This window comes from Felis catus, chromosome E1 (genome assembly GCF_018350175.1).
Source record: "Felis catus isolate Fca126 chromosome E1, F.catus_Fca126_mat1.0, whole genome shotgun sequence".
In the NCBI taxonomy this organism is placed as follows: domain Eukaryota; kingdom Metazoa; phylum Chordata; class Mammalia; order Carnivora; family Felidae; genus Felis; species Felis catus.
The window spans coordinates 15,345,684-15,372,139 of NC_058381.1; the positions used below are offsets into that span (position 1 = coordinate 15,345,684).

The window sequence follows — 26,456 nt, forward strand, 5'->3', positions numbered from 1 at the left end:
CGCGTCATTTCCGGTGGGGAAGGCCCGCGGCCGCCGCCGCCATTTCAGGCGCTGCTGTGAGGCTGAGACCGGAGCCGGTCCGCTGGGCGGCGGGCGCCGGGGCAAGAGGGGCGCGCGCGCGGCGGCGGCGGCGGCCCAGCGTATAGGCGCGGAGGCGGCCATGGCGGGCAACTTCGACTCGGAGGAGCGGAGTAGCTGGTACTGGGGGCGGCTGAGCCGGCAGGAGGCGGTGGCGCTGTTGCAGGGCCAGCGGCACGGGGTGTTTCTGGTGCGGGACTCGAGCACCAGCCCCGGGGACTATGTGCTCAGCGTCTCCGAGAACTCGCGCGTCTCCCACTACATCATCAACAGCAGCGGCCCGCGCCCGCCCGTGCCACCGTCGCCCGCCCAGCCTCCGCCCGGTGAGGACAGACGGGACGGGAGGCCCGGGGCGGGGGTGAGGGCCGCGGAACTCCCCAGCCTGGCTGGCTGCTCCTCGCGAGCTGACCTCCACGAGGGACACGGGCAGAGGGCTGGAGCGACCATGGCAGGGGGGCAGCCTGGTGCCCGGGCTCGTTCCCACCGACTAGCGGGCGTGTGTTGGGGGGTGGGGAGAGGAGGAGCCGCTGACCCAGGCCTCTGGGTGTGACTTGGGAGGACAGCCCGGGGGAAGGGGAACTGCTTCGGCCCCAGGGTGGGGCTAGCGGCGGGGCCAGGCACAAGGGCAGGGCCGGGCAACGTGGGGACAAAGAGCTGAGGGGGATGTTGGCACTGCGGGGGCATCACTTGGCACCGGTTCCCAGAATGAATCCGATAATCCTACAAGTGGCTTTTTAGGCTTGAAACATTTCCTGTAGTGTTAGAGAGCCGGGTTTGGTTTGGAGAGCTATTCTCCCCTGCTGGCCTTTGGTAGGAAGTCACCACATACTAGCCGGGAGGGATGGAGACACCCTCAGGAAACCGGTCAGCTTTTTCCTTTCTTGGGCATTTTTCCAAAATACTTTTACTGCCCTCTTCCCCCACAGAGGACGAAGGTGGTGAGCTAAGTGCCTTGGTGATAGAAGTAAGCCCTCTGTGATCAGCCCAGAACAAGTTGATGCCCAGCTGATAGTGTCCGAGAGATCTTAGCGTCCAGAGACTGTTCTCCACAATTACGGGTTCTAGTTTTCAAGGTATTTGGGGGAGGACATTCCCCCCCTCCCCCCAGGAAATAAGCCAGTGGAAACCATCTTTTCCTTCAAAGTGAATGGACCTTGCAATTTCATTGGACTTAAACATTGTCAGTCTTGTAAGTCAGGGCCTCTCCTTTCTCAGTGACTTGGGGCTGTGACCTAGGTTTTCCTTAACAAGGATCATTGAGACGTGACTGTCTTATCAATGTCTTTGGAGAGTGTTAACGAGATTTATGCACTCAGTACTTGAGATTTGTGAGGTGCAGAGTAATTCTGAGGTTACTGTCCTCTTACCATCATCTGTGTCACAGCACGGAGAGGCTTCGTCTTTCTCATTGTTCCCAAATTGAAGCAGTTTCCTCCTGACCAGTTGAGGCAAGCTCTGGGCCAGTCTCAGTGAATTAGGAAGCTCCTGAGCCAGGCTTTGCAGACTTGCAAATTAGGTAGTCCTAATTTAGATTTACTCACTCTGGCCAGAAATGGGGACATAGGATAGTCCGTCTCTTTGTTGCTAACACATACCAATGCCTAAGTCCTTCTCAGTCTCTTTGGTTTAAGAGCATAACATGAGACAGGAATATTGATGTAACATAAATTTGCCCTAAACCAGATATAGTCTACCTTTTACCACCTTCTTGGTATCTAGGTTTTTGCATTACAATGCAGTAATATGATGTCAAACTGTCTCCAAAGCTTAATTTTCAACCTTTTTGTTTGTGTATCTGTTTTTGCAAAATTTGGGAATGGCAGCAGGAAGGTTTGTTAGTTTGAGCTTTCTCCACACCTTGGTGTTACGACTTTGTATCTCTGCACTTACCTTGATATTGAGCTCCACCTTGTCATAACAGATACGAGTTCACATGCTTGTCCCAAGGGAGAAGGTGAAGATTGCCAAGGTTTGTAGATGGGGTGTGGAACATTCATGGGCATTGTGGTAATTCTGGTTTCTGGTAACGTGCCCACTTTTTCCACGTAGAGCAATTGATTGAGTTGCTGTCTTCATAAAGATTACTTAATCTTTGTTCTCCCCCTCCCCCATCAAGCTATTTTCTTTTGAAACTACACAGGAATTCTTGAGTTTTAGAAAAGCATGCACGGTATTAGCTAACATTTATTGACTGGTTATTCTGTGCCAAGTACTTTGCTGAGTACTTTCTGTGCTTTATTTCATTCTCTGTCTATAACAATCTGAGGAGAAAGTACTATGATTTCTATTTATTAAAGTGTTTTCATTTTAACAAAAAAAAATTTTTTTTTCCATTTTATAGCTGAGGAAACAGAGTTAAAGATTCAGTAATTTGCCCAAGGTCACATAACTGGTAAATGACTGAGCCAGAATTTGAACCTTCGAATTCTGACCAGAGAGCTTACATTATTATACTGTACTTCTTTCTCTTTCCTTTTAAGATCTCAACCATGCACATAGAGGATTCAACACTTCTGTCTCTGTCCTGGGGTTACAGGTTCTATTTAAAGACCAAAAGGAAAGGATGACAAGAAGAAACTAGCTTTAGCATTTAGATAATACACGTCTGCCATCTAAAAGTCAATGATGAAGCTTTAAAAATCCTTATTTGGTAATTTGAACATGAAAAATGAGCTTTTTACGTAGGATTATATAGCAAATTTCTGGACATAATACATAGGTAGAAATGGTATAGAATGGCTTAGTGTTTAGAGTCCTAGGGGTAGGATGGAACAGGTATTCTCAACCTTTTCCCGTGAACCTATTTTTAACTTAGCTGTTCAGCCTCCATAGGCTGCCGTAGTCTGGGAGCAACCTGCCTTATGCCTCAGGGCCATAAGGCAAGGTTTGGTCAGGTCTGCTGGTCATACCTGGTCAGGTTAGATTTCAAGGTTGACCTCGTGGGAAGGCTTTGCGATCACTGATTCACACGTTTCTTCTTCAGACAATGAGGTATTACTAGACCTTGATCAGTAGACAGTCAACAAAACTGAGTAGGTGTGACCTGGGAGAGTAGTTATAAGTTTGAGCTCTGGAGCTTGGATTTGAATCTTTCTTACCTGCCACTTACTACTTATATAACTTTGGGCAAGTTCTTTAACTTCTGTCTGTTTCCCCATCTGTAAAGAAGGGGGGAAATAGTAATACCTCATAGAGTATGATACCTCACTATGTTGTGAGGATTAAATGAGTTTAGTATATTAAATACTTATGAATGGGGCCAACATATGGTAAGTACTCAGTAAGTATTAGATATATTAGTCTTATGAGGTTGGGAGAGCAGGACTTGGAGCCAAATTGAAAACTCTCAGCTTTGAGAGGCTCACAGGTAGGCACAGTGTGGATTGGTGGACACTGGCAGGTGCCTGGGTGGAGGGGAATGGGGTGCATCAAGAAGTGTGAAAAGGACCTTGGATCCAGGACGTGGAAATAAAGAAGACACCTGTTGTTACCTGCTTAACTCAGAGCCTTCTACCTGTTGCTCTAGTGGATGAAGGGAGCATAAAAGCTTGCCTCCTTTTGAGGGGGGAGGGGCAGAAGCTAAGGTGGTTATTGTTTGTGCTGCCTCTTCAACGTGGTGTTGCACTAAGCCACTTTAGAGATCTTGTGGGACTGCTCATCACCCACTGCTCCTTTTTTTGTTCATCCACCATCTATGTTTCATTTGTTTACCTGGTCTTTGCGGTTCTGAAACCTGGTCCTCAGGTTTTATTCGTCAGTTACAGAGCATCCATCCATCCATCCATCCAGTGGTTCTGGGGGGAAGTTCTTCAGTGAGTTACTTCCACGTTTTACAAGAAAAGGATTCCATGGTAAAAGGAAGTAGGTTTATTTACTAGAGGACTTCTCTAAGCCTTTACTATGCTTATGTGAAATTAGTAGGTATTGGATACTGGGTTTTTCAAACATATTTGACCACAAGACTTTTTGAGAAGCATTTGAGATTCTGTAGAACCTTTTCTGGGAAACAGTATAGTGGACTTTGGGTTTGGGATTAATTGGAAATTTCTAAAGGAATTCAGAAGTTTGGGCAGGGTATTAAGCTGAATTTGCTTTTTATTAAGCACCTGTAAGGTACCAGCTACTTTTAGGAACTTTGTTGTAATAAAGTAGGTGTTTGGCCCCATGAGAAGTTAAATAACAGCTCATACAGCTAGTAAATGACAGAGCCAGAATTCATCAAACCCAATCAGTCTGAGTCTGCAAAGTACCAGGCTGATAGCTAATCGCTACCATTTTTAGAAAGTTCTGTTTGCTTAGGAGACCAGACATTTGATACCTCTTTAGGAAACCTTCTCAGATGGAAGTCAGCAGCCTTTTTATCCCTTTGTATTAGACAGGTGGTGGGGTGTGTGTAAGCAATTTCTATAAATACCATAAGCAGAAGAGAAGGAGTGGGAATTAAGGAAAGGGAAAGGGAAAAAGGAAGTGCTGTGAGATCAAGGAGAGGATGATCATGGAGCTGCTGAGGTGGTACCCACGTCAGAAGTGACCTTGCCTGTCATAGCCCACAGAGCTCTTGGGTGTCCATATAACCTTCAGGGAGTCATGTTGTAAAAACTGATGCAACCCAAGGGCTAAAATGCTTAGAAGTAATGAGTTGAGCATGTACAGAAACCAAAAGAATATCTAATTGCTTGCATTGATTGTGATTTCTGAACGTGTGTGTTCATAACTGCATGTTCAGAATACCAGCGCAGGTTTAGGTAGAACAAATCAGTGAGGTTTTCCAAGCTCCAGCAATGAGAACCTTGTCATTGGTTCTTTTCTCTAGACTGACTGTATCTCCTTCCTTTCCCGCCCTTCTATTTCCTGCCTTTGGCTCTTTGTGGTTGGAAGGAGATGGACTAGGGAAAAGGAACCAGAACACACAGCTGTAATGAGGTTTGGGCTTATCTGAGACTTACCTTTGTTCTCTTCCCTTCCCTTCCCTTCCCTTCCTCTGGAGTTTGGATCGATGAAACTTGATAGTCTATATAATCTGATTGCTTCAGCAGTACACAAAAACAGGCATTCTTCTTGTGGTATTATTATAGTGTCATTAGAAGAGAAAAAAATTTATGAGTAAGGAATATCTGAGATTTCCCTTGGTGTTTTGCTTATATTTCTGTGACTGCTGGGGTTGCCAAGCCAAGCCAAGAAAGAAGTCATAGTGGGCCCACTTCACACCATGTAGCAATTGAAGAAGAAATGAACAGCTTCCTACCTTTATGTTTATGGCAGAGGAGCTGCCAGTTTTTCCTTTCAGAATTCTCCCAGCGATCTTTCTAAGGGAATTGGTTTTGTGGTCTTATTTGTTCTTCTGAACTCTTTTCCCCCAAAGAAACACAAACACAAAACACATTTTATTTGGGCTACTACAGTAATGGAGGAACTATAACAATGGATACCAGGGAGTGGTTACTTTCCTTTTTAGAGTGAAAAGAGTGCCTTGGAAATGTTCAGGCATGATCAAATCTTTCATCATGATTTTGTTGTATCTAAGAACACAGTTTGATGTTGCTACTGTTTTTTGTAAGAACACATCTCCCCTTCAGAGTGAGAGCAGGAAGTGGGGCGCCTGGATAGCTCAGTAAGTTAAGCGTCCGACTTTGGTTCAGGTCATGATCTCGCAGTTGTGAGTTCGAGCCCTGGTTGGGCTCTGTGCTGACAGCTCAGAGCCTAGAGTCTGTTTCAAATTCTGTGTGTCCCTCTCTCTCTGCCCCTCCCCCTGCTTGTGTGTGTGCGCGCGCGCGCTCTCTCTCTCTCTCTCTCTCAAAAATAAAACATTTACAAATTAAAAAAAAAAGTGGAAGCAGGGGGGAAATAATGTCTTCCTGCGATACACTGCTTTGGTTACACTGTGTACGCCTTTACATCCCCAGTTATGCTGTGAGCTTCTCAAAGCTGGGAACAGACTTTCATTTTACTTCTTTACCTCACTTCAGAGTTTTGTTCATTAATAATATCTAACATTTATTGAGTATATACCATCTTCCAACCACTGTCCCAAAAAGGCAACTAGTGAAAACCATTTGGCTGTTGCACCTTGGCATGTAGTTGTGTAAACTCAAGCAAGGAAACTTTCCTCCCCAGGTGTCATTAGGACCATTTTCTAAGCCATGGATACTCTGCTGGTGTGAGAGTTCTCCCTACCACTCAGCCCTGAAGGCTTTCTTGAGCAGGCAGTGCTAAGTAGGTTTCCTTGGAGCTCACACTGACCCAATCCTTAACAGTTATGCAGGTCTAAAGGATCACTTAATTAGCCTAGTGGTGATAGGCAGAATGACCATGTGTCTCCCTGCCTACCAGACTTAAATAAGAACAGTTCCCCTTCATTGATCCCCTTTAGTGAAGAGAAACTCCAAAATATAGCACCACCGTGCTCTGGTGTATTCATAACCAAAATTCTCTTTCTAGTTCAACACTCAGAACTGTCATGATTGTGCCTGCTAAGTGTTCTCCATAGATATGTAGTCCTGGGTCTGGACATCTATTTCAGCATCTTGAGTTGGAGAGACAGCATTACTGAATGTGGGCTATTAATTAACTTGTTTTAGCTTACAGCTTGTTTAGCTTACAGCTCTTCATTCATTCATTTATGTAAAAAGGGAAGGCATTCATTCATCAGAACTCATTCTGTATTGAGGACTTCAGGTTAACTTCCAAAGTTTATCTTCACTTCTCCTCACTACTGAATTTTAAATGTACTTTTTCTGGTCATTCTAGAAGTGATTTCTAACAACAGAATAATTGGGTCTCATTTCTTTTAGAACGCAAATTAATTTATACTTCTGAGCTACCGCAATATTGCTATTTCACCATATTAATCACTATGGCTTTTAGATGGTGGACCAGTGTTCTTGGAGTGGAGAGCAGAAATTGACCATTTTCCCTTAACAAAGGACTTGAACAAGTAACCTTCCCCAAACAAGTACAAATAGTAAGCTTGAAAAACACCAAATAATCAAAGATGGTATTTAAAAAGAGATCACATTTCTCATTAAATTGGCAGTGATTTTTTAAATGCTGTTTTGGCAAGAGTATGGGGGAAGTGGGAACTCATAAACCACTGGTGGGAGTGTAAAATTGTACAGATTTTTTGGAGGGCAATTTGGCAACATAAACCTTAATGGTTTTTTCTTTTTCTTTTTTTTTTTTTTTTTGAGGGAGAGCACATGTGTGCAAGGGAGAGAAGGAGATCCGAGAATCCCAAGCAGGCTCCACAGACATGGGGCTCTCACAACCACAAGATCATGCATGACCTGAGCTGAAATCAAGAATTGGATAGCTTAACCAACTGAGCCATCCAGACACCCCTAAACTTTAGTGTTCTTACCCTTTGCTCCAGCCATTGCATTTCAAGGAATCTATCCTAAGGAAGTAATGAGAAAAAAGTTCATTAATAGTTAAGAAAAAAAATGCTCACAATAGGGGCACCTGGGTGGCTCAGTTGGTTAAGCATCCAACTCTTGGTTTTGGCTCAGGTCATGATCTCATTGTTTTGTGGGTTCGAGCCCCGAATCAGGCTCTGAGTACTGACCACGAGGAGCCTGCTTGGGATTCTTCCTCTCCCTCTCTCTGCCCCTCCCCTGCTTACACTCTGTCTCTCTCAAAAGAAAATAAATTTAAAAAATTGCTTGTAGTAGCATTTTCACCAGCAAAAAGTTGGGAATACTTCATTTTTTTAATTTTTATTTTTTAAATCCATTATCAGCATTTATTCCATTATCTGTATTTATTTATTTTTAAAGTTTATTTTCAAAGAGGGAGCGTGTGAGCAGGTGAGGGGCTGAGAGGGAGAGAGAGAATCCTAAGCAGACTTCGCACTGTTAAGCACAGAACCAGATGCAGGGCTCCATCCACAAACCGTGAGTTCATGACCTGAACCGAAACCAAGAGTCAGATGCTTAACCAACTGAGGCACCCAGACACCCCTATTTGATTTATTTTGGTGTTTATTTTTCAGAGAGAGAATGCACGTGTGTGCATGAGCTGGGGAGGCACAGAAAGAGAGGAGAATCCCAAGCACGCTCTTCACTGTCAGTGCATATCCTAATGTAGGGCTCAAACTAATGAACCATGAGATCATGACCTGAGCTGAAATCAAGAATCGGATGCCAACTGAGTGAACCACCCAAGCACCTCAATTTATTTATTTTTAAGAAGGCTCCATGCCCAGTATGGAGCCCAATGTGGAGCTTGAAGTGATGATGCAGATCAAGATCTGAGCTGAGATCAGAGCCAGAAGCTTAAGGGACTGAGCCACCCAGGCGCCTGGGGAATACTTTGTAGCTATTAAAAGTCATGTTCTTGAAAAGAGAGAAAGTTTTTATTATATAAAATAAAATGTTTTTCATAGTATGAGAAAAGGCAAGATATAAAACTTTATAGCAACCTGGCTATGAAAACCTGTATAAATTTATGACACACACATACACACAGATCTATATTAAAATCTGGGAGGTTGTGGGCACCTGTCGTTAAGTGTCCAACTTCGGATCAGGTCATGATCTCACAGTTCGTGAGTTTGATCCCTGCTTTGGGCTCTGTGCTGACAGCTCAGCCTGGAGCCTGCTTCAGAATCTGTATCTCCCTCTCTCTCTCTGCCCCTCCTCCCGCTGGCACTCTTGTCTCTCTCTCCTCAAAAATGAATGAACATTAATTTTTTTTAAATCTGGGATGTTATAACTCAATGCTGAGTGCCTGTAGGTTAAGGCTGATTGGAAAAAAAAAATCCAACCTCCACAAAATCCAGTTTTCTATAGAGTTATTTATTACTTTATCAGGAAGCCAAAGGTTAAAAATCCAATGAAGACAATTTGATATTTTGGCACTTAGCAGAGTGTAAGTTAGAGGTGCTCCTTACTAGAAACTTTGTTTCTCATTTGAACTGATACTATGTTAATTTATTCAATTCTAGAATCTCAGGATAAAGGGAATACATTCTTTTTTTTTTTTTCTAACATTTATTCACCCTTGAGAGATAGAGACAGAGTGCAAGTGGGGGAGGGCCAGAGAGAGAGGGAGACACAGAGTCTGAAGCAGGCTCCAGGCTCCCAGCTGTCAGCACAGAGCCCGACGTGGGGCCGAACCCACGGGCCACGAGATCATGACCTGAGCCGAAGTTGGCAGCCCAACCGACTGAGCCACCCAGGCGCCCTGAGAGGGAATACATTCTGAAGTATGCCCTGTATGTCTAGGGCCATACACCTCTTTGCATCATATGAATTTTAAAGATTCCTAATGCATTTTCTCCTTGACCCTCAGGATGTCCTCAGAGGTTGAGAATTTTATTTTTATTTTTTAAAAGATTTTAAATAATTTCTATACCCAACATGGGACTGGAACTCACAATCCTGAGATCAGGAGTCATGTGCTGTGAGTGAGCAAGCCAGGTACCCCTAGAGGTTGAGAATTTTAATGCTTCTTTATTTTTTCAAGCATCCTTATTTACTTTTTTTCGTGACCTGTTTGCCTCAAAGGGAACAATACTGTTTGCATGTTTCATTTCAATGAAGACATTAGGAATTGATTTTTAAGCAGCTTTTTAGTTTCTTTTTATAGGCTCCTTGATTCTTTTGCCTGATTAAGATTCTTCTTTTTTTTTTTGGCTGTCAGAAATGAAATTGAAATCAGCAATCATAGATTAAAAAAGATAGTCTTGGGGTGCCTGGGTGGCTCAGTTGGTTGAGCATCCAGCTCAACCCAGGGTTGTGGGATCGAGCCCAGCATCAGGCTCTGTGCCAAGTGTGGAGCCTGCGTGGGATTCTCTTTCTGTTTGTCTCTCCCTGCCCTTCCCCCCCACATGCACGTGCACTCTCTCTCTCTCTCCCTCTCTCTTTCTAAAAAGTAGATTAAATGAAAAAACAATTTTTTGGGGGTGCCTGGGTGGCGCAGTCGGTTAAGCGTCCGACTTCAGCCAGGTCACGATCTCGCGGTCCGTGAGTTCGAGCCCCGCGTCGGGCTCTGGGCTGATGGCTCAGAGCCTGGAGCCTGTTTCCGATTCTGTGTCTCCCTCTCTCTCTGCCCCTCCCCCGTTCATGCTCTGTCTCTCTCTGTCCCAAAAATAAAATAAAACGTTGAAAAAAAAATTTAAAAAAAGAAAAAACAATTTTTAAAGAGATAGTGCCTGCCTGGCTGGCTCAGTCAGTAGAGCATGTGACTCTTGATCTCAGGGTCATAAATTTGAGCCCCACATTGGGCACAGAGCTCACTTAAAAAAAAACAAAAAACAACCTTTTCTTAGCAATTGTACATTCTAAATGTGAAGAGAAGGAATGTATGAGCCTGGTATAGATAAATAGCAAGTTCTCCCCACCTCTTCTTGGAAAAGCTGCTGAGACCTGTGGAAAAGGAGAACTCGCTACATTTCCTGAGGTTGAAAAGAAGATTTTAACAAAACGTTAAGCCTTATGCTACTCTGTAAATGGGATAGCACAGAACATTTTGGGAAAATGAACAAAGTCTCCATGTTGCTTTGTCTTTTATCTAGTATGAGAGTATGCCCGGACTGGTCTGGTCTCTTATGACCTTCTCTTCCTTTTCTGCTGCAGGTGGTGCTGGGCATCTTTTGAGGGTATGTTTTAGCTATAAAGTATTTCAGTTTACCATAAGGAGATGGGATTATCTTTTCTAGACTTTATTTATTTTTTTTCTGATTACTGACTAAATGTGTTTGGGAAATGCTTAAAATCTGCATTTCATATCCTGTGTAATACATCTTTAAATAATAACCTGCTCTGTTTTTTTTTCCAGGGGTGAGCCCCTCCAGACTCCGAATAGGAGATCAAGAGTTTGATTCATTGCCTGCTTTACTGGAATTCTACAAAATACATTATTTGGACACTACAACGTTGATAGAACCAGTTTCCAAATCCAGGCAGGGTAGTGGAGTGATTCTCAGGCAGGAGGAGGCTGAGTATGTGCGAGCCCTCTTTGACTTTAATGGGAATGATGAAGAAGATCTTCCCTTTAAGAAAGGAGACATCCTGAGAATCCGGGATAAGCCTGAAGAGCAGTGGTGGAATGCGGAGGACAGCGAAGGCAAGAGGGGGATGATTCCAGTCCCTTACGTCGAGAAGTATAGACCTGCCTCCGCCTCAGTATCGGCTCTGATTGGAGGTAACCAGGAGGGTTCCCACCCACAGCCACTGGGTGGGCCGGAGCCTGGGCCCTATGCCCAACCCAGCGTCAACACTCCGCTCCCTAACCTCCAGAATGGGCCCATTTATGCCAGGGTAATCCAGAAGCGAGTCCCTAATGCCTACGACAAGACAGCCTTGGCTTTGGAGGTACATAATGTGCAAAATGTAGAAAGAAGAGATCTGCTACAGGGTCTCCCTTTCAGACCTCTTAGAGCTTTATAGGAATGCTGAATACAAGCATCAGCATTGTGATGTTGTAGATGTCGAATCATTAAGTACTGATTTTGGCATTTAATGTTGGGTTTTCTCTTTTTTTGTAGAAAACCTATTTTGAAATGAGTAAGCTTAAAATTGTATAACTGAATGTTCTTATTGATCTACTAAACATACTTTGACCTCTTTAACTCCGCCTAAATTCACAGGAATTAACCTAAAATATTTTTTTCTCATCTGCATTCTAATCTGATTCTTTCTGTTTATCGGTGTTGAAAATAATAAGATGGGCTCTATTAAAGTACTTAAATGGAGTTTTCCCACAAAACCATAATGTTTTTACTTTAGAGGGCATGGGGTTCCTTAACGTTGACTGATTGTGTTCATAAAGTAAGAATTCAGGAGGAACAGTGTAGCATAGTACAGGGGAGAAGAGATATGTACCTAAAAGCATACACTCCAAGGAGCAGCAGGTTTACTTGGCTTTTGTTGTTCGGTACCTTTGACAGGCGGGAAGCCAGTTCCTCCTGAGGAATAAATTCTTGCCTTTTACTGGTGAATAGTTAATCTCGGTAGCCCATCTCCTCTGGCCAACCGTTGCATTGTGTTTATTCTTTTATTCCTCTCTTTAGCACTCATAGCTTTGTCTCCCTGCCTTTCTGAGTTATGCAGAGCTAGGGGTTTAGTGTAAAAGCTTGTACAAAAGTGGTATGCTCTCCTGTCTTTCAGAGCTTACGATAGAATGTGAATTTAAGCAAGGAGCTACCTTTCATAAGCACAGACTGAAGTTATGTGAGTACTGACTAGCAGAGAAGGGGCCAAAGTGTGTTCTTATAAACTGAAATCTCTAAATGCTGTTTTCTTTGGGTTATGTTCATACACTGAGGAGTAAGAGCTGCTTAGAAGTGTTACCGATAGAATAAGCTAGGTTTTATTTGAATCAGTCTCTGATCATACTGGATTTGAAATTTTTCTTTTACATTCTGAATAGTGAATGCAAAGAGGGTTAGCTGAGTCATACAGATTTTACTGAAAAATGTATTTTTAAAGTGCTTGTTTTTTGAGATTGTGCTGTGAGTTAAAAGTATTGTGTTTCTGCTTTGGCGAGAAACAAATGTGTGTTATCTAGGGCACACCACTTTTTCCCACTTTGAGTCTGGACATACAGCATGATGCTGGGCACATACATGACAGATGTAACTCTTGACACTGCAGACCTTGTTAGCACTGGGCTGGAGTATGAAAATAGCATTCATGAAACAAGCCAGCCAAGACCCTGGAAAGAATAATTATCACAGTACTTTTGTTTCCATTTGCATTTCCTTTTTTTTTTTTTTTCTTTAAAGTAATCTTAGTACCCAACACGGGGCTCAAACTCACAACCCAAGACCAAGAGTCACATGCTCTACTGACTAAGCCAGCCAGGCGCTCTTGCATTTCCATTCATTCATTCATTTGAGAGAGAGAGAGAGAGAGAGAGAGAGAGAGAGACAGACAGACAGACTTTTAAGCAGGCTCCATGCTTGGTATGGAGCCTGATGCAGAGCTTGATCCCACTACCCTGGGGTCATGACCTGAGCAAAAATCAATAGTCAGACCCTCTACCTACTGAGCCACCCAGGTGCCCCTGCATTTCCTTTCTTGAAAGAGATTTCTTTTTAATGAAGTGTTGTTGTTGTTTTTTTTTTAATTTTGTGAGAATGACAGAGTGGGGGAGGGGCAGAGAGCGAGAGAAGGGAGTGAGAAAATCCCAAGCAGGCCCTGTGCTGTCAGCTCAGAGCCCAATGTGGGGCTTGAGCCCTGAACCATGAGATCATGACCTGAGCTGAAATCAAGAATTGGACGCTTAGCCAACTGAGCCACCCAGGCTCCCCAAGAGAATTGTTTTTAATGATGCCTGCCTTGACTAAGAGATTTTAGTGCTCAAAGTGGTTGAGTTGCTCTCCCTACTAAGAAACGTAAATCTTGTGAATAACTAAGTAGAAAATAATTTATAAAAAAAAAAAAGAAGAAGGAAAGAAAATAATGTCTGATTTCAGTAAGTTTTGTTTTTTGGTCAGATACTGGTTTTAAGCCACATATATTGATTGCCGAAGATGGCCTCTTTCAAGTTCAATACCCCACAGTAATAGCTTCAAAATACCTGATGTGCTTAAAAACACAGTGTCAGTTTAGCATCATACAATTTTAGAGCTGGAAAGGACCTTAGATATCTTTATCTGTTATATAAAAAGAACTGATGTTTAGACATTGGATTGTTCAGACTAATTGGAGGTAGAGCTATAATGAACCCAGATCTCATGTGGTACCTTTTCTACCATGCCCAATCTAGTCTCTGATTCTTTTTGTTTTTTAACAGTGCCACTGCCCTTCTCAATGTAGGTTTTGTGTGATTTCACTGACAGCATATCCTCACTTGTACTGTATGCAAGGATAGTTGTGCTCTCAGTACAGTACAGCTGTATCGTAGACAGTTGTCTACAGTTCTCCTTTCCCATGTCTAGTTTTTTATAAGCTGATGCCTTGTCCCTATTGAGGTGAGGCTGGGAGATAAGAGTAGGAGGCTGTGGTGTTCTGACCTTAGCATTCTGGTTTAATAAAAACAACATAAAGTAAAACATTCATTGCTATATATGACCCACTAGAAATCAAGATCTGTAGACCAGCGAGGTATATTTTAGTGCAGTTTTACATTTAACTTGAAATTGATAAATTAGAATCCTTGCATTTTAGAATTGGTAGGGCCCTAGAGATACTGTATTAGACCAGCAGTCTTCATAAGTTTTTTTTTTTAAGTTTGTTTATGTTTAAGAGAGAGCGAGCAGGGGAAGGGGCAGAGAGAATAGGAGACACAGAATCTGAAGCAGGCTCCAGGCTCTGAGCTGTCAGCACAGAGCCTGACGTGGGCCTCAAACTCACAGACTGCAAGATCATGACCTGAGCCAAAGTCAGATGCTCAATTAACTGAGTCACCCAGGTGCCCCTTCATAAATTTTTTTTTAATGTTTATTTTTGAGAGAGACAGACAGAACGTGAGTTGGGGAGGTGCAGAGAGAGAGGGAGACACAATCTGAAGCAGACTCTAGGCTCTGAGCTGTCAGCACAGAGCTGGACGTGGGCCTTGAACTCACACACTGCGAAATCATGACCTGAGCCAAAGTTGGACACTTAACTGACTGAGCCACCCAGGCGCCCCTAGACCAGCAGTCTTCAGACTGCTTCTCAGTGTCATAAGAGTCCCAAGAGGTACGTAGTGAGAGGGGGAATCGAAGGATGCAGGGCTCTGGCTTCAACCAAAGCAACTGTTTTTAACTGTGTTACATATTTGGATCTCTCTAAGATTTTCTTTGAAGAAAGGATTTCTGTACTTAAAAACATAAATTTAAAAAACAGAGTTCACAAACCACCTGCCCTCACCTTAAAGATGGAATTTTTCTGCATTAGTACATTTATTCTGACCACAGTCCTCAACTGGAAAATTATTAGATATTTTCTCTTTTGCTATGCACCAGATTTCTCTAGTAAGGTTGAAGGCTTTGGAAAGTAGGGATTGATTCCAGCTAACCACCAAAGTAAGGGTATTCCTCTGCCCACTATAGTTCTGTGGGTCAGTTGGTCATATCTGGGGGGCATATAACTAAATCAGATACCTTCTGTTCCATTCTGGAGCTCCTGAGATTTTAAACATACAAATATGCAGAGTGTTTTAAAGGAGAGATACTGGAAATAACATTAGGGTAGTGCAGTGGCACCTTTAATTTTTGTTCTTAGATTTTTGTGTACTGGTTCCTTGGGAGCTGGAATAGGATGAATCTTATTTTGTGAATTACAGATGTTAAAGTTAATTTGATGCCTCTATAGACTGTCGAAAATAATCAAATTATCTTTAAATGTACTAATCACGTAACTTTCATTCTCTGATTCAACCTGGCATTTTGCCTTTGATAGATGATAAGACTTGAGAGTAATCAAGGAGCTTCTCAGGTATTCTTAGACTTGGACCTGTTCCTCAGGGCACAGATAGGAAAGGAGTAAATGTGCTTTGGGTCCCAGATTATATGCATTAGTGGCTACACCAACTCTATCTCCCCATGTGGAACTCTATGAAACCTAAGTTTTTTATTTTTTTTAATTATTTTTGTATTTTTGTATTTTTTAAAAAAAATTTTTTTACGTTTATTTATTTTTGAGACAGAGAGAGACAGAGCATGAATGGGGGAGGGCCAGAGAGAGGGAGACACAGAATCTGAAACAGGCTCCAGGCTCTGAGCTGTCAGCACAGAGCCTGACGCGGGGCTCGAACTCACGGATCACGAGATCATGACCTGAGCTGAAGTCAGCCACCCAACCGACTGAGCCACCCAGGCGCCCCGAAACCTAAGTTTTTAAACTTTCCCTGTGTTAGAAAAAAAAAAAAAATTGAGATCGGAAAGTGTAAGAACACGAGTGGCAGGTTCTTGCTGTGTCAGTTTGGTTTGCCTTTTCCTGGAATTGTAATTACAGATTTCTGTATTGCTTATTGAGACAGATGTCTACTTTTCCTCTTCTTTCCATTCTTCTTGGACATTACCTTTATTTCAGCTCATAGAATCTCAGTTGGAAAAGACTTTTGGAGGTAAACTAATCTAGCCTCTCAGACATTAAAGGCAGATCTTCTGGTATCTTCACAGGTGATTTTTTAAGCATCTGCTTGGATATCTCTACTTTTGGGGAACTTGCTGTCAACACAGAAGTATAGTCCAGAGGTTCCAAACTTTCTTGGTTCGTAGCACGTATAGTGTCTCAGTAATATTTCACAGTGTCCCAGGCCAAAAGAAGTACGTGACAGTTGCATTTCTTTAGTAGATAGGTTAAAATTTTATATCCTAAGAACTTAGTACCCATTTGAAAAATAATAAACATAGTGGAAAGAAAACAATATTTAAGAAAAAAAATTTTAAGTTTATTTTTTGAGAGAGAGAGCGGGGGAAGGGCAGAGAGAGATGGAGAGAGAGAATCCCAAGCAGGGTCTGCACCGTCAGCCTGGAGCCCAATGTGGGGCTTGAACTCACAAACCGTGAGGTCATGACCTGAGCTGAAACCAAGAGTCGGACACTTAACCAGTTGAGCCTCCCAGGCTCCCCAAGAAAACAAGATTTTAATTTTAATCTCAAATAACTGCAATTACTTAACTATTAAGACATGTACATCTAGGGGTACCTGGCTGGCTCAATTGGTTAAGCATCCAGCTTTGGCTCAGGTCATTATCTCACAGTTCGTGGGTTCAAGCCCTGCATTGGGCTGTCTGTTAGCGCAGAGCCTACTTCAGATCCTCTCTCTGCCTCCCTCTCTCTCTGCCCCTCCCTTGCTCATTCTCTTTCTCACTCTCTCTCTCAAAACTAAGTAAGAACATTAAAAAAAGAAAAAAAAAAAAAAAAAGACTTGTACATCTATTAGATGCCATATTGTTTCCAAACCTTGAGATCATTTAGAACACTGCCATTCTTGTTTCTTGTTCCACACTTATTTCATGAGGTGCTTGTTTTTTATTGTAGCTTGCTGCCACCTGGTTTTGCAAAGAGATGACATCTTTGAAAGGAATGTTGTGCAGTCTAGTGTAGAAATTGTCAGCTGCCTTAAGCTAGTAGTTCACATGGCATAATAGATGTCAAGTATTGCTGTTTCCCTCAAAACTTTAACTGTGTCGCGGCACCCTCTGAATTTGCTGCAATGCCTCTCTCTGACACTACAGTTTGGGAACCTTAGGTCTAGTCCATTGTGTTGGTTTTTAGAAAATCCATGGGGGGACTGGCTGGCTGAGTTGGTTGAACATGAAGCTCTTTATCTTGGAGTTGTGAGTTTGAGCCCCACGTTGGGTCTAGAGATTACTTAAAAATAGAATCCTTAAGGGAGAGAAAAGAAGAGGAGCGTCTGGGTGGCTCAGTCAGTTAAGCATCTGATTCTTAATTTCTGGTCAGGTCATGATCTTATAGTTTATAGGATCAAGCTGACAGCACAGAGCCTGCTTGGGATTCTCTCTCTTCCTGTCTTTCTTTCCCTGTCTCTCTGCACCTCTTCCCTCTCCCCCTCAAAATAAATAAACTTTAAAAAGAAAAAAAAAAAAAAAGAAAATTCTTTACATTTAGCTAAAAATGTATCTAGTATATGTGGTTACCTCCCCAACTTGTACCAGGGCGATAGGGAACTTAGTTTTAGGTAGTATCGGCTGTGGAGCTAGAGAAGATCTGTTCTGACTTGGACTAGAATTAGGATGAGACCTATTTTCCAGGATTTGTTGAGATGCTTTTTCTTTTCATCCAGAAGCCTACCAGCTAAATCTCAAAGACCTGCCACTTTCTACCAATATAGTCCATGGCAGTTTCAGTCCATCTCTGAGGCAAGTGAATCTTTAAGGCCGAACTGTCTGCAGTTGTTTCCATTGATTTGCAAGACTGTAGATGTACCCTAAATATTACCTATTCCCTTAGATCAGAGATCTGCAAACTTTTTCAGTAAAGGGCTTTTCAGACCATACGCTTTCTGTCACAACCACTCAACTGTCATTGTAGCCAGAAAGCAGCCATAGACAAAACAACAGATGAGTTTGCTGTGTTCTGAGAGAACTGTTTACAGAAACAGGGAGCAAGCTGGATTTGGCTCATGGACCATAGCTTGCTGACCCCTGTCTTAGATTGCTGTCGTTTTCTTAACTTCTGTTCTCCTCCAGCCAAATCTGGAAGTATTTACTAAATGTGTTCTTGGTGTGTTCAAAAATGTTTGAAGACAAGGCCTCTGTATTCCATCTCTGTACGTACTTTTCTCTGGTTCTATTTATATGAATTTGTATGTGTTTTCTGTCAGATCTCACTGGAATCCTACAGCAAGTCAGCATGCAAGGAACACTGGTGATTGTTGATGCCTTTCCTGTTAGATAGTAGGGACCGAAACTAGAAAAGTAGTCACCTGGAGTTACACCAGCAAAGGAAGGAGATCACACAGTTCCCTGATGTCTCCTCTATTTAGCGAGTACCAAAAATTAATGCTAATTGGGTTCCAGTATTTTTCTCACTATAATGGAAACTCACTGGTGAATATCGATTGGGTAGTCATTTGCTCCTGGACCAATTGTAGATCTGACTCATGTGTACCAAAATTGTGATTTACCTTGGGAACTACACAGAGCTAGGGAAGAAACCAGTATTCATCAAATTCCCTAGGAGTGAAAACATTGAAGTAACCACATTCAGTCCTCTTTATAGATGATGCCATGATTTACTTGCAGGCTTGTGTCTAAGTTCATGACCTAGGATCAGGAGAACTGACTGGACAATAGAACAGTAGTACCTCAGTGAAAGAATCATCACTGTCTCTCCTTTACAGGGTGGTGATGAAGTCTGCCTCATAAAAAGAAAGGTTAACTGTCTCGTGTTTCAAATCCTTTACAAAGTCTTTCTGATTCATTGATAGGCAAATTAGGTTTTTTTCCATCTATAACTTGAATTTTGAAATCAGTAGTGTTAGAACACAGTTATTACTGCACTTACTGATTAGTACATTCCTTTGTATCTTAAGATTATAGCAATTCTGGAGCAAGTACTCTGTTTTGCTTTCTTTGTCTTTGGAATAGCATGCCAAGCTTGAACCCATATCCGTCCCCCTCATCCTCCTTGGTGTGGCTTTGGAAATCCCGCTTTAGTGAGTTGTTGCCTAACAGGAGGAGAAGCGTGAATTCTCGTGTTGTTTCTGATTTGGAGGAAGAACTGCACTTAGCGTAGCCTGTGTTTTCAGACTGCCCTGGCACCTTCTGAGCTCCCCCAGCCTGCATCCTCCAGGCTTGACAGCCACCTATTCTTCCAGACTACGGAAGTACTAGGGCCTCATGTGATCTAAGGAGAGTCGTGTTGCCCTTGGGGTTTGCCTTTTCTTGACCCTAGGAATCCCCGTGGGCTTTGAATATTGCAGTAGAAAAACTCCATAGGGTACAAAGGGTTATTTAATTTGATAAGATCTTCCTCGAAGTACTTGTACTTAAAGGCCACTTTGGACAGGTTAATTAGCCCAATTGACTGCTTACAATTTTTCTCTTTTATCCACTTAAATCAGAATTAAAAAAAAAAAAAGTTAGAATTGTTTTAGAGTTGTGCCATAGCCTTTGTTTCACTCCCTGATGTTTGGGCCTCTCTGCCAAGAACCTGATCAACTATAAAAAAAAGGTTTTGGATTTCAGAATATGGTGTGGTTTTCCAGAGCCTCTGTAGGGTAGAGCCAAGACACCATGTGCGTTAGAGATGGCTCTGGTGTGTCCCAAGGTCTAATCTGTACAGAATCCACCCCTCACCCCTACCAGTACCATCTTGCAATGTTTCTCCGTTTGACCTCTGAAAGAAGAGAAGTCTGAGGGCAGGTCAGCAGGTTCTGTCCTGCTTGTGGAGCAGCTGTTGTGTTTCTGTGGTACTGATAAAAGCAAGAGGCTGGGCTAGTCCACATTTCAACCTGTCCTTCACTTCTCAGAGCTCTGTGGGATGCGATTTGAGATAGCATGTTGAATGCTTAAAAATAAAGACAATGTAACATTGAGAGAAAAGTGTTTAAATCTAGATTTTGGGGGTGCATGGGTGGCTCAGTTGGTTAAGCATCTGACTTAGTTTTGGCTCGGGTCATGATCTCAGGGTTTGTGGGTTCAAGCCCTGCATTGGGCTCCGTGCTTGACAGCATGGGGTCTGCTTGAGATTCTCTCTTTCTCTCTCTGCCCCTCCCCCACTTGCTCTCTCTCAAAATAAAATAAACAAACTTGAAACAAAATGAATAAAATAAACCTAGATTTTGCTATCAAGTAGAATGGTGGACTTAAGGGTATACCCTGAAGAACCATCTTCTAAAAAACCCAGAAAATGCGGGTAAAATATAACAAATTTTCATCTTTTCATTTAAATATGAAATCATTTGAGGGAGTGGGGTTAGGAGAAAAAAATATATGAAATCATTTGGTAAAAGGTACTGATCCTGAGTATACAGCTTGGAGTTTTACATGTGTATTCACCTATGTGATAACCACCCACATGAAAGTATAAAACATTTCCAACACTCCAGAATGTTTCCTCATGTCTCTCCTGTGGGTTTTTAATATCAGTAAAATGATGGATTCAGATATGACAGCTGTTAGGGGTGTTAGATATTGTAGCTTCCCCCCACCCCCCAATGCCAAGTAAGCGCTTCACCCAACATGGGGCTTGAATTCACTACCCTGAGATCAATACTCACATGCTCTACTGACTGAGCCAGCCGGGCACCCTGTCAAACCAACTTCTCAAACTGGCCCCTTGTCCCCATCTGGAGGGGAACTTAATGCGAGTGGCAATTTAGACTTTTGACATGAGTGTACACATCCCCTAGGTCTATTATCCTATGTCTAACTACCAGAATAGCACTTAGCACAACATGAGTGTTTTAGTAGAAAATACAAATAAATACTAAGATGGGGAAAAGAAGTCCTACACTCGATATAATTGACCTTAGCATAGCAAGAGGCTAGTGGTGTGATTGGGGGCTATAGGAACATCTTGACTTGTCATGGTTGGCTTGCTTGGACATCAGGAACTTTGAATTCAAAGATTGCTTGGAATAAAGAACCCTGGTGCTAGCAGTCTTGTAGGGACTGCATCGTGCATGTGGATGCAAGAATGGACGTGCAGCATCTTTTCTTCTCCCCTTAAACCATCAGCCTCAATCTTTACAACATCAGCAGACTACACTGCTGCCTTTTCTTACCCTTATATTTTATCCCTTTTTCTCAGATATTCTCTAGTTTCTGTCTTCCTTTTTTCCGCACCCTATGGTCCCCACAACCACCTTAGGCCTCTGTAGTTCTCAGATAGTTCTTCAGGAAATTATAGACAGACCAGTAGACAATGTGTTCTTCTGTAAGATCAAGCTGGTTTTGCAGAAGGCTCTGGTCCTAAACTCGAGTTCACTTAATCAAGTGGTTGACCTACAGACATTCTTAGGGAATCCTGAAGGTCGTGAGAGCATAATTTGAAAGTTCCTGCTATGGTAGAAAGAGTATAAATTAATTGGCTTTGGAGCCAATACTTCTGGGCTCAAATCCCAGCCCTGCTCCTGGCTATGTGACCTCAGGTATATCCTGTAATTGCTCTGAACCTCAGTTTTATCATCTATAAAATGAAAAATTTCTGTTTTACAAGGTTATTATAAGGACTACAAAATAGTGTATATAAAATATTTTGTACAGTAGGGGTGCCTGGGTGGCTCAGTCAGTAGAGCATGTGATACTTGATCTCAGGGTTGTGAGTTCAAACCCTATGTTGGATCTTGGAGCTTACTTAAAAAAAAAAAAAAATCCTCTACAGTACTTAATGAAAGTTCAGTAAATAGTAGCTATTAACTTAATAAACCAAATGAACAGTTATGCTTAGAAACTTCTTGTATGCTCAGAACTCAGATGTTGATAATTAAAGCGTAAAGTTCTTTAGTCCAGTGTCATATGGGGCCTGATCTCACCATTTGTTCAATATTTTGCCACAGGATGAATCCATTCATCAGACTGATTTTGTCTTAAGTTTTATAGGAGAATAGACGTATATCCTAGATTGTCAAAACTTTATAGTTGATGTTGCAAAGGAAAGTTTTTCATAACAGAAACGAAAACGTAATGTCTCCTTAATGAATAGGTACCAAGTGGCATTGAAGGAGCAACAAGGTCTGTTAGTACATGGTAGGGTGGGGGTGGAGAGCTGGCAGGCAGTGGCCTGCCAAGTAGAGCTTGTGAAGAAGATGGGGACTTTGCAGGGAGCTGATGGAATTTGGAGTTTTGGCCTATACCTGCCCAAGTGGGAAAAGCCTTGCCTTGATAGGAAGGTGATAGAACGCTTCATTTTCTGGGACCAGATGAAGTTGATTTCCATGATTATCTTCTCTGCAAGCACTAGTAGGTAGTGATATGTATACACCAGTGGGTTGAGGGATTGTGCTGCTGCTTGTATGCCAGTAGGGGTGGGGGATCTCTCCTCCTAGGCCATGACCTGGGAGGCAAGCAGGAATCTAAGGGCAGTGGGTACCAGAAAAAAGAATACCGGCTCATTCTGGTTGGGATTGCTCTTCCAGAGATGATTAAAATTTCCAAAAAGTGTCATTTTTTAGGGCCCTTTCTATTTTCTGTACTCTGTGTTTTTCTGCACTGCTAAAATCACTTCTTCCTTCTGCCTGCACTAACCACAAGTAATCAGTCTGGTGGCTGGGGCTTGGGAGGCAGCAAATAGCCATTTCTATAATGTCAGCCCTAGAGCAATCACGTGGGCAGGGTATGCCTAACCAGAGAATGGAGTTTTTCAGTTTGCATTCATAACTGGAAATAAAGCGCTTTCCTTATTCTCCTCCTGCAGGTCGGTGAGCTGGTAAAGGTTACGAAGATTAATGTGAGTGGTCAGTGGGAAGGGGAGTGTAATGGCAAACGAGGTCACTTCCCATTCACACATGTCCGTCTGCTGGATCAACAGAATCCTGATGAGGACTTCAGCTGAGTATAGCTCAACAGTTTTGCTGACAGATGGGAACAATCTTTTTTTTTTTTTTTCCAATTGTCATCTATACGATTTTCTTACAGACGTCAAAGCAGTCTAGTTTATATAAGCATTCTGTTACCTGTGATCTTTTTTAGACTGAACTACTCCATCTCTAGTCTCATTTACCATATTCAGGGTACGAAACTGGAGGGCTCGTGTGTTAACTTCTGAATTGGCAATTTTAAGCGATAGCAGCCATGCCTGAGTGTATCAGAAGGGATGGGTATTTTGCCTCCTTTCCCTCAGGTAGTGCAGATCAACCTGTGGAAAACTGATGGACAGGAGAGGACTATTGGACACTGCTTACCCTGATTTACTCAATGGTTTTGTTTTCATTTTGAAACCATGCTAGCAAATGGCAATAGACTGTTCCCTTCCACCCCCATGAAGTAATATTGCACCGTGTGAATAGGAAGTACCCAGTGGGATTGCTTTTTCATTTATAGAACATGACCACTGTGTGACTCATTCTGACAGTTCAGATCCTGAGATTTCTGAGGACACTACTAGAGGCATTTGTCTTCCTTCCTAGTCAATGCTTCATACTTTTTCTTGGGATTCTTTAAATCCTTGTCATTCTTTTCCCCTAAACCTACAAATAGGTTCATTCTTGAGAAAAGTATTTTTCATTCCAGATGACAAGCAGGATGTGCAGAGCACTTTATTCAGTGCATAGCTTTAAGCCAGTATTGGATTCACTGAGTGGACACCCAAATTCCCAGCTTTCTGCCTTCCCTCAAGGGGTCATAGGTTCACACTGCTACCACAACTAAATAGACTCCTGGCTAATGGGATCCAGTAGGGCCATTTCTTCTGAGTGCCAGTATCCTATTAGGGAACTCTCTGAAATTCTTAGCTTCTACTTGCTTGGAGTGGAAGGACCAATCACTTAGAATATTCCATAGAGGGTTGTAGGGCCAAATTCTGCCCTTTGCTTTAGGTGCAACTTGTATACAAGTCAGATTAAAATTACATGAGTTTGGGGTAGGGTTAGCGCTTTTAAAAACATTTGAACCAATCATGAATTATGTAGTATTCATTTTACATGGCCAAAATAGTGCTTGAAGTGCATTACGTTATCAACTGCCTTCATTTTTGGCTCTTTTTCTTTGTGTTCCAGTTTAGTTTACAAATCCTTTCAAGTATGGAAGGTTTATGTGGGGTCAGGTGCTCCAAAGAATTGACTTCTGAGACCAAAAATGACCTAGGCTATTTAGACTACAATATGAAACCTTAAAAGTTAGTTCCCAGTCTAGAAAGGCACTTACTGGTCTATGGTGTGGTATGACCCATAGAAACACCTTATATTTTGCTTTGGGCCTCATTTTAGAAAAGTAATGTATCTTTCTCATTGTTTCTACATAGGTTAATGATTAATATGCATTCTTTGAACTATACCAAATCATGGTATCCCAGTGACTAGCACAATGCCTGGCATAGTCGGTGTGCAGATGTTTGTGTGAGTGAATGAGGGGTGTGCAGAAGCTCATACGGCACAGGGAAGCCAGCTGACACAGGATTACATACCACAAGCAAACTAATGAGTTGACGCTAATTTATTTTTACCTCACACTAAGGTAATGCTTGATAAATATATTAATACTCAACTTTTAAAAGTTAGCACAGTGCAATGCACGTAGTGGGTGCTCAATAATGTTAAATGAACATATTTGCAATACTAGACTTAATTCCATCTGACTACTCTTAAATTTTCAGTTAGAGCATAGATACTGTAAAATCCAAATCCAAATATGCGTTAAATTAAATCTTGTTTTCCTGAAAGTATGACATCTAAAATACTTGTAGAAAAACCTTGTCATAAACTGATTTGAATGTTTGTATTTTCTTTTGCCTTTGACTTTGATATTGGCTTGGATATGTCTCTTTTCATCATATGTAATATTAGTGGAACATTCAACTCTACCCAAATCATAAGAATTTCTCAATGATCAGTTTGATCAGTTGTCTGAAGCCATTATATGAACTGTTGGGTTGGATTTGGCTGGGTGTGTCAGTTGTTAGACCTTAAATCAAAGGACTTCTAAAAAGTATCTTCCAAAAGCAAATGCTAGAATCCTATTCAAGTGCATATGTACATTGTCACAGAGCAAGTAAACTGTAATTGGCTGCTATATTTTATATAATCATTTCTGCAAAAGCCCAGTTTTTGGATACTAATATTTGACGTGGTTAATTCTTATTAATTTGTTGGAATTGTTTATTGTTAATAATGCAAATAGATAATTTTTAATTATCCTTAAGTAACATTTCACTATTAATGGTTTGAAATGGGTGGTCAGCAAACCAATTTGAAATAAGATATGAACATGTGCCATTGTATTATAACACTATACACTTTCTTGACAGTTAAATTTAAAAAAAAAATGTTTTTTTGTAGCATGTATTGTATATGTTTATAGTATATGTAGTAAATAAAAATATGGCCAAATGTTTGGCTCAGTGATCTTTTGAAGAAAGTAATCCTTGAATATTTTTCACAAAAGAGCTAAATCTTTTATGCTTAGGGAATAAGAGGTGTGTACATTCAACAACCTACAAACAATCATATAATCGGATAAAGGAACAATTATGTATAATCTGTGGGTACTCATTAAAGATGAGGTTAATCATTGGTGATATTTTGAACAAGGGTCTCCAGAAGTTATGAAATAAATTGATTTGAGAGGAACATAAGAGATTATGTAATGATCAAAAAGCTGGAATAATGTGGACAGAGAACATCAAACTTGTCCAGAAATGGTTATATGTGGGTGTAGAGAAAGTAAGGATATGGTAGGGGACTTTATAAAGCAAATGAGAAATTTAGACGTTATATAATAGGTTTTTAGAATGTTAGTGTGGATAGATACACAGTTTAATTTCTCCTTTTTTATGTAAGTAGCACATTTTCAGGATAGATAATTTAGTAAATACCAAAAAAAAAAAAAAAAAGGTTAAACGTTGTGTTTTTTCCATCCTTTCTCAAAGCACGTGTATATATCGAGACACACACAGTATGACACTATATATACCTAACAGGTTGACATTATCCTCTAGTTTTGTGTCCTATGGGTGGTGAAGTTTTAAAATGAAAAGGACAGGGACACCTGGGTGGCTCAGTCAGTAGAGCATGCAACTCTTGACCTTGGGGTTGTGAGTTTGAGCCCCAAGTTGGGTATAGAAATTACTTTCAAAAAATGAAATGAAAAGGACAAGCTTTGCCAATTACTTGGACCCAAAATAAAACGTCTCATTACCGCTGTAGACAAAGCAGATTGTCAACCCGGAGTTAAATAAAGGAATCTCCCCCAAAGGGAGCCAACTTTGGCATATACAAGCTTAACAGCAAGGTGATTTAAGTATGTTTCGACTTTTTATCAATAAAAAATAAAGTGTTAAAATCTTGTTTTAATATGTTGAGTGTTGGGTTCCTTCACATAAC

The 26,456-nt window shown here is 41.6% G+C and overlaps 1 protein-coding gene across 2 annotated transcripts; it reads left to right on the forward strand.

The window, feature by feature from the left end:
• On the forward strand, positions 1 to 26,426 carry CRK (CRK proto-oncogene, adaptor protein). Of its 2 annotated transcripts, none has more exons than XM_023244818.2 (3): positions 1 to 401; positions 10,855 to 11,390; positions 22,835 to 26,426. In XM_023244818.2, the coding sequence occupies exons 1-3, from the start codon at positions 161 to 163 to the stop codon at positions 22,970 to 22,972; spliced, it is 915 nt and encodes a 304-aa protein (XP_023100586.1). In that variant the 5' UTR covers positions 1 to 160; the 3' UTR covers positions 22,973 to 26,426. The 2 variants fall into 2 exon arrangements, with proteins under 2 accessions (XP_023100586.1, XP_023100587.1); XM_023244819.2 differs by having other exon boundaries at positions 10,855 to 11,220.
• The last annotated feature ends 30 nt before the right edge of the window (positions 26,427 to 26,456 follow it).

What these genes read in the sequence shown, in the direction of transcription:
- CRK (XM_023244818.2), top strand. Translation starts at nt 161, where the DNA reads ATGGCGGGCAACTTCGACTCGGAGGAGCGGAGTAGCTGGTACTGGGGG. An exon ending in GCCCGCCCAGCCTCCGCCCG is followed by an intron (nt 402 to 10,854) that starts GTGAGGACAGAC and finishes TTTTTTTTCCAG; the next exon opens with GGGTGAGCCCCTCCAGACTC. An exon ending in AGACAGCCTTGGCTTTGGAG is followed by an intron (nt 11,391 to 22,834) that starts GTACATAATGTG and finishes CTCCTCCTGCAG; the next exon opens with GTCGGTGAGCTGGTAAAGGT.